Below are 8,087 nucleotides of genomic sequence, written 5' to 3'. Positions count from 1 at the left end.
TCACACACACACACTCTCACACACACACACTCTCACACACACACACACTCACACACACACACACTCTCACACACACATCCAGAACTGCTCTGAGAGTCACTTCATCAGCATTTCACCCTTTCCTTTGAGTACAACTATCATCATCGTATCATACACACACAGAAGCGTAAACGTATTCATGGCAACCCGTCAAAATAAACGTTCGATTTATCTGGAATAAATTATGTCAGAAATATATTAGTGCAGTAGAATGTACGTAATACTACTAATAATAATAATAGTAAACCACATTTATTTGCCAAAATAAAGTGTGTTTTCATTTGATTAAAAGAAAATTAATTACTGTTTTATGCCTTCATTTGATAACCAGACGAATCAAAATACACAACACAGAATTTTTTGGGGGGAAAAATTTGTAATAAATTAAGTTGTTTTTATGCATTCAAATAATAAAACATGCTTAAACACATAATTTAGTAACAATAAAACAGAACGTGAGAAAAACATCAATAGGCCCAAATAAATTTAATTATTTGTTAAACTTTTAATATATCGATGTTACATTTTATAAGTTTCATGACTTTTATTAATTTAACATGCTTTTTTATTAATAACATTTAATTTAACCATTAAAAAGGATTCCAGAAAAATAAAAATGGAAAAAACAGAATTTGGGCAAAATAAAAAGGGATTTCATATGGCCATACATATTAGTGTTATGATGAAGGAATCACACCTTCCCTCATTCTGGTTATTAGAGGATTGATGACTGAGTCAACCACAGTCACATGACCGGAAACTCACCCTTAAAACTGATGTACTGTTTCTGACCCGAAGCCTCTGAGCCGCTGCCGTCTAACAAACAACAACAACAATCACATGACAGGAAACCATTCACACTATCAGCCTGTTATTAATCACATGAGTGTGTGTGTGTGAGTGCGAGTGTGTGTGTGTGGGTGTGCGAGTGTGTGAGTGCGAGTGTGTGTGTGTGGGTGAGTGTGTGAGTGCGAGTGTGTGGGTGTGCGAGTGTGTGTGGGAGAGTGTGTGAGTGCGAGTGTGTGGGTGTGCGAAGTGTGTGTGAGTGTGCAAGTGTGTGTGTGTGTGTGTGTGTGGGTGAGTGTGTGTGTGTGCGTGAGTGTGTGTGCGTGTGTGTTTGAGTGTGTCACCTGCTCGTGGTCCTCGTGGAGGGAAGCCAGGTCTCTCGCGCCGCTGATCTCTGGGTAATGACGACTGACCGTCCTGTTTGAGCTCCACCCGCGGCTGACACACAGACACACAGCTTTAGCATCACAGCCTTTCTGTGTAAAACGCTCTTCTGATGTAGAGACTCCTGTGGAGCTGCTTTACAACTGAAACCGAGTTGGTTTCATCATTTGTGCATTTGTTTATTTTCCTGCTGGTTCCTGTGAAGCTGCTGTGAATCAATCTGTATTGTATAAAGAGCTGTAGAAATAAATCTGACTGGACTAGATGTTCATGCCGCTCGAACGCGAATCCCTTTCATCTAACAGCACAGAAGTCAAGGATTCACTAAACTGCACACTGCACCGTTACACATGAACACAAACCTTGTGACTACTGACCAGCGATTTTAATCATTTAGACACTTACATTCTCCATTAACATTTGGAATTAATTTTTATTTTTTAAATTGAATTGTGAGGTATTAGTCATTTTGTTGTCTGTTTTAGTCATTTATTTGTATTTTTTTAATCTGTAGTCTATATAGTTTGTATCAAGTTAAACTACAACAAAATGACAAATGTTTTCTTGACAACTAGCTGAATAAAATAAGTTTTTTTGTATATTTTATTTCAGTTAATGTTTATTTTATTTGAAGAAATGTTTTTCATAGTAGTAGTTTTGGTTTCAGTTAACTATAATAACCCTGCTACTGACTGAGAAGGGCGTTTAAGGAACAGTTCATCCAGAAACGATCGTTCTGTCATCATTTCCAAACCTGTACGACTGACTTTCTTCTGTGAAACACAAAAGAACGCTGGGAGCCAAACAACACTGGCTTTCACTGAACGGACAGGAGATATTTCTGAAAGTCACACACGTTTGAAATGAGTGACAGAGCGTGACTGATGTGTGCAGAGGAAGCGTGAGACCGTGCTCTACCTGAACGCCGGCAGCTTTCACCACATGAGCCGGAGGAAGATTCTTACTGGTCACCAGAGCCCAGGAGAACGCCTGCAGACGACCACATCATCATCATCATCATCATCACACGCTCCACATCAACACTGCACTCACGTACCTTCGGTGGCTCTGGGGTCTGAGGGGGCGGAGTCAGAGTGAGGCTGGGGGTGGAGCCTCTCTCCTCCTCCTCTGGCTCCGCCTCAGCCACCTGCAGCTCTGCGTCTGGGTTTAGCTCCGCCTCCGCCTCCTGATTGGCCTCAGGCTGGGGCTCTGGCTCCGCCTCAGGCTCCGCCTCCTCCTGCTGCTCCTCGACTCCGTTACTGAACACAAACCCGAGCAGAGTATCAATAAAGCAGCTCAGCGCTCTGAAGCAGTGAGGAAGATCATCTGATGCAGGTACCTGACAGGCGGCGCCGGCGGCTCGTAGTAGGTGGTGCTGCTGGGACGGTCCGGGGCCGGTTCAGGGGAAGCCTGAGTCTCCACCTGCTCCTCCTCAACCTCCTCTTCTTCAGACTCTGATCAGACACACAACACACTCACACCAGTGCCAGGCTTTTCAAACCTAACTCAAGACCTTGAGAGCTCAAACTCTCATAAAATCTCAAAATAAACCCGGAATCTCAAAGTCTTTCCTCTCATTCAACCGCAAAACAGGAGAACAGAGTTTAAATACTCAAGATATGTTTTATTCAAATCTGTGTCACGTTCTCATATCAACACGCATGGAGATACTGGACTTTGCGGTTACGATACTCTTATTTTGAAATGTCTATGCTTTACTACTTCAGCTGCTCATTCAAAAAGATGAGATATCTGACAAAATATCCATCTTACATCCATCTACAACATATTATAATAGAAAAACCATAACGTAAACCTCGTCAGTTCATCAGGGGTGCATCATAATCAGTTGTTAGCTATAAGTGTGCAACATTCACTGATTGCGAGCGGCTCTGAAATGCAATCCTGTTGAACACTGAAACGTGCAGCGCTCATTTATTTACTTCAATCAGAGCTTTTTGAAGTTTAACAATCACATCTGTTTCACAATGACTCCGTTTTCCAAATTTAAGAGCTCATAATATGCTAATTAAAGCTCGTGTAAAGATGCAGTGCAGACTGAATGACGTGGCTCTGATCCACCGGAGCTCAGACCAGCACAGCATACAGCTGTAATCATGATCACGCATTAGACAGTGTGTGTACATTCACCTAAATAACACGTGTGCAGTGTAAACATGACTCACGTGTGACAGGCGTGTTCAGTAGTGTGTGTGTGTGTGTGTGAGAGAGTGAGAGTGAGTGAGTATGTGTGTGTGTGTGTGTGTGTGTGTGTGTGTGTTGTGTGTGTGCGTGAGCGTGCGAGTGAGTGTGCGAGCGAGTGAGTGTGTGCGAGTGAGTGTGTGCGAGCGAGCGTGCGAGTGAGAGTTGGTGTGTGTGTGTTTTAGTGCGTGTTAGTTAGTTAGTGGTGTGTGAGAGTGAGAGAGAGAGAGAGATCTGTAGTTTTTAGTGACCGTGCGAGTTAGCGTGCGAGTGTGTGTGTGCGAGTGAGCGTGCGAGCGTGTGTGCGAGCGAGCGAGCGTGTGTGAGTGAGTGAGTGAGTGTGTGTGCGTGCGCGAGTTAGCGTGCGAGTTAGCGCGTGTGTGTGTGCGTGAGCGTGCGAGTGAGTGTGCGAGCGAGTGAGTGTGTGCGAGTGAGTGTGTGCGAGCGAGCGTGCGAGTGAGAGTTGGTGTGTGTGTGTTTTAGTGCGTGTTAGTTAGTTAGTGGTGTGTGAGAGTGAGAGAGAGAGAGAGATCTGTAGTTTTTAGTGACCGTGCGAGTTAGCGTGCGAGTGTGTGTGTGCGAGTGAGCGTGCGAGCGTGTGTGCGAGCGAGCGAGCGTGTGTGAGTGAGTGAGTGAGTGTGTGTGCGTGCGCGAGTTAGCGTGCGAGTTAGCGCGTGTGTGTGTGCGTGAGCGTGCGAGTGAGTGTGCGAGCGAGTGAGTGTGTGCGAGTGAGTGTGTGCGAGCGAGCGTGCGAGTGAGAGTTGGTGTGTGTGTGTTTTAGTGCGTGTTAGTTAGTTAGTGGTGTGTGAGAGTGAGAGAGAGAGAGAGATCTGTAGTTTTTAGTGACCGTGCGAGTTAGCGTGCGAGTGTGTGTGTGCGAGTGAGCGTGCGAGCGTGTGTGCGAGCGAGCGAGCGTGTGTGAGTGAGTGAGTGAGTGTGTGTGCGTGCGCGAGTTAGCGTGCGAGTTAGCGCGTGTGTGTGTGCGTGAGCGTGCGAGTGAGTGTGCGAGCGAGTGAGTGTGTGCGAGTGAGTGTGTGCGAGCGAGCGTGCGAGTGAGAGTTGGTGTGTGTGTGTTTTAGTGCGTGTTAGTTAGTTAGTGGTGTGTGAGAGTGAGAGAGAGAGAGAGATCTGTAGTTTTTAGTGACCGTGCGAGTTAGCGTGCGAGTGTGTGTGTGCGAGTGAGCGTGCGTGCGTGCGAGCGTGTGTGCGAGCGAGTGAGCGTGAGTGTGTGTGTGAGTTAGTGTGTGTGTGTTTTTGTGTGTGTTAGTTAGTTAGTGGTGTGTGTGAGAGAGAGAGAGAGAGAGAGAGTGTGTTCTGTAGTTTTACCTCCCAGCTCAGCCTCAGAGTCTCCAAACACCTCTTCTTCATAGCGGAAGATGTCATTGTGCACATAGAACTTATTGACAGCAGAACCCTGGTGAAAACACACACTTAGTATCGTGAAGGTGGCATATATATGAGAGACAAATTAAGAGCTGAATTAACATTGCTTTATACTCTGAAATGTAAAATAAATATTCAATGAAATGAATATAAAACATCAATTTGTAAATGCACCAGTGTGCAGGCATTTTTAGTGCTTTATATACATAAGATTAGATACAGTAAGAAAATGAACAAAGAAAAACAAACTGACAAATACAATAAAACAAAGATACAAGTGAAATAAACAGTGCTTTAATTGTTCCATGAAGGTGTACTAACATTACGGTTCAGGTCAGTAATATGTTTGATTAACGTTGATGGCCCAGTCACTGCGCTCACTTTAACACAATATATATCGACACACAGTGGCGTAACTACAGACAGTGCAGGCAGTGCAGCCGCACTGGGGCCCGTGCCGCGGGGGGGCCCCGCAGCGCACGTGGGCCCTGCCCACATTGAAAGTGACTATAGTAATATAAATTAATAATGAACGTATTAATAATAAAATACAATTAGTACCGAGATTCTTCACAGAACTGAATAAATATATAAATTTGCGTAGCTAGTGTGTTTGCGCTGTAGTGGTCTAGCAGTAGAACTTTTGTCAAGCATTTCCGAGGTTCTGGGTTCTAATCCACCCTCGTGTAGTTTTTTTTCTTCTCTCATTAAAACCAAAGGTGTTCATCAGTGATTGTATATCAAGAACAAGGACATGTTTGTGTGCATTTTGTTTTGTGCTTTCACCAGAACAAAGCGTACGATCGTCTGTGTGAAGACTGCGCATTGTGCACGAGTGCCAAGAGAGAACTGATAACAGCAGCAACGAGCGCTCGCCATAACATTCCAGCGATAGATCGCCTGTTATTTAACACAGACCAACGAATCTGTTATCAAATGGAGATGTTTCTTTAGGTACATCCGTGCGTGCCGCGAGATGTCGCAAAAAGTGGCGGGGGGTCGTGGGGACACACGTCCCACAAGTAAATAAAAATATAACACAGAATGAATAGTCTTGTTTTATTTGTTATATGTCAAAAAGTGGCGGGGGCTCGTGGGGGCACACGTCCCCCCCGTAAATAAAAATATAACACAGAATGAATAGTCTTGTTTTATTTGTTATATGTCATTTCCACGACTTTCCAAAAGAGGAGAAAAATATTCAGATTAACATGTCAAATTTGCCGTCACTCCCTCAGCCGTTGTATAGAAACACCTAGCAGCGCTAATTCTTTTTTTTTGTAATTTATGTGGGGTCTCCTTGAGAGTGTAGGCTATGTAATGTTAAAAAGTTTCATTTTTAATAAAAGTTAATTTAGAAAAACGTTTGGAGCATTTTTTTGTTCGTTAAATGTAAGGTTTTTTTAAAGTAACGACCAAGCGGCCAGCGGCAGACAGTGAGCTGATCATAGCCTATGTTTGATCAATTTAGCCTTCTCAGATAATCACAACTTGCCTAGAATAAAATCTATAGATATAAAACAGTTCAAGCATATCACAATGCTAGTTTAAATGTTTAAACGATATAAATGTGCGCTATTAGGCGCATATCTGATCGTTTGTGTGAAGAGTGGAAGCTGAAGCTCTGCAGCACATGGAGGCACCCGCGCGATCACTCACTCGCATTTTTTTCTTGATGGTGGAAACAACTTAAAATACCCCGTAATTTTTGCTCATAAAGGTAAGAGTAATAGGCTACATTCGCAAATGTAAAGGGTCTACTTTTATTTGTGTGCATTCACAATATCAACAAAACGTTGTGCTTTTATAAAATACATTTGAAAACGGGATGTGCTTGCGTCTGGTCTTGAACAGGAGGCTTCACAAGGATGAACCGAAACTCAAAGAATTGAGTCACAGTTATTGGCCTATTTTTTTTTATCCATGCAGCAAATGCTTTAAAAACCGCTTTCAAAATTATTTTGTTGCATTCCAGATGATTTTAAAGAATGTTACACTAAAATTTTACGGGGTTCTTATCTAGTCTCTTGCTTTTCGGAGAGGAATGCGGTTGCCGCGATTACTGGGTTACTGTGCTAAAAATACAACAACAACAACAAAAAGTTTGTGGTAATTTCAGCACCACAGCGCTGAAACACTCAATGCTTCTGATAACCTTGACTTCTGTGCTTTGCAAATACAATAGGTAACATGCTGGTGACTGTAAAATTCAACACGATTAATTTGGTACTTCTGGCTGCCGCGGCCAGGCGCACGCGCAGCCGAGAGGGACGCACGCAAAGAGTTTCAATTTGAGTTTCGATGTTCAATTTAATATAAGAAACTGATAAGATACTGATTTTAGTTGGTCTAAATTAAGTAGGTTAGGCACAAATTTGCATATATGGGTTCCCTTCTAGACACGAGCGCTGTGTGTTTGTATGTGCTTCATAACCGTGCACCCCAGGGGGCCCGTCGTAATAGCCTGCACTGGGGCCCGTCATTACTAAGTTACGCCACTGTCGACACACATCAGATTTTCTCCCAGCCGTTCACGTCCACTTAAGACATAAACCGTGTTTAAGTGAACACTCTCCAAGCGGGCCATTTGGACATATTTTGTGTGTATTTGATCAACTGAAGCCCGAAGTGTAACTTGCTTGTCTACTGCGGTGCGTATTGGAGCGCACACATATCAGCCAGCGTCTCTTGCGCGGATTATTGTGCTTTCAACGTTTTATCAAACATGTCCCGCAATTTAGCAACAGTAAAGACGGCATTTTAAAACAATCACCGATTGTGCGGATTCTGACGTAAGGTTTGGGTTTTAGGGAGGAACGAATGTTAAGGGAAGGAAGCTGCACTATATCTTCTTTATTATAATCCTTAGAAGCCAAAATCTGGGGGTTGCTCAATGGGGATTTTAAAATCTTACCAGTTTGTTAGTTATCTTATAATCCATTACAGCGTACAAAACAATCGTCGCAGAATGGCAGCAGCTGCGTTTGTATGAAACGAGAGCGAGTCCGCGATACCAGGATGACATTAAATAATTGTACGCAATTATGAATCGAGTTTTAAAGGGGTCATAGGATGCCCATTTTCCACGAGTTGATATGATTCTTTAGGGTCTTAATGAAAAGTCTGTAGCATAAGTTTGGTTAAAATATCTCAATGGTAGTGTAAAACAACACCTTTTTTACCCTGTCAATAACAGCTCTTTTCAGAGTAAGCCGTTTTGTAGCATTTTCCTTTAAATGTTAATGAGCTCTGCTGACCTCGCCCCTCTCTTTCGAGCTGCCTAGTCATCGTGA

At 43.3% G+C, this 8,087-nt stretch overlaps 1 protein-coding gene across 5 annotated transcripts in view; it reads right to left on the bottom strand.

Moving 5' to 3' along the window:
• The window catches only part of g3bp2b (G3BP stress granule assembly factor 2b), a 17,785-nt gene that overhangs the window by 1,948 nt on the left and 7,750 nt on the right, over nucleotides 1-8,087 (bottom strand). For all 5 annotated transcript variants that reach the window (XM_016563936.1, XM_016563937.1, XM_016563934.1 and 2 more), the window contains exons 5-10: nucleotides 4,738-4,825; nucleotides 2,549-2,663; nucleotides 2,267-2,468; nucleotides 2,128-2,199; nucleotides 1,170-1,263; nucleotides 805-855 (exon numbers count right to left, since the gene is read on the bottom strand). In XM_016563936.1, coding sequence (XP_016419422.1) covers nucleotides 805-855; nucleotides 1,170-1,263; nucleotides 2,128-2,199; nucleotides 2,267-2,468; nucleotides 2,549-2,663; nucleotides 4,738-4,825 — 622 coding nt within the window. The remainder of the gene's footprint in view (nucleotides 1-804; nucleotides 856-1,169; nucleotides 1,264-2,127; nucleotides 2,200-2,266; nucleotides 2,469-2,548; nucleotides 2,664-4,737; nucleotides 4,826-8,087) is intronic.

Source organism: Sinocyclocheilus rhinocerous, unplaced genomic scaffold (assembly GCF_001515625.1).
Source record: "Sinocyclocheilus rhinocerous isolate Xijiao unplaced genomic scaffold, SAMN03320098_v1.1 scaffold3366, whole genome shotgun sequence".
Lineage (NCBI taxonomy): Eukaryota > Metazoa > Chordata > Actinopteri > Cypriniformes > Cyprinidae > Sinocyclocheilus > Sinocyclocheilus rhinocerous.
Note: the sequence above shows the minus strand (reverse complement) of the source record. Positions and strands in the feature narration are given on the sequence as shown.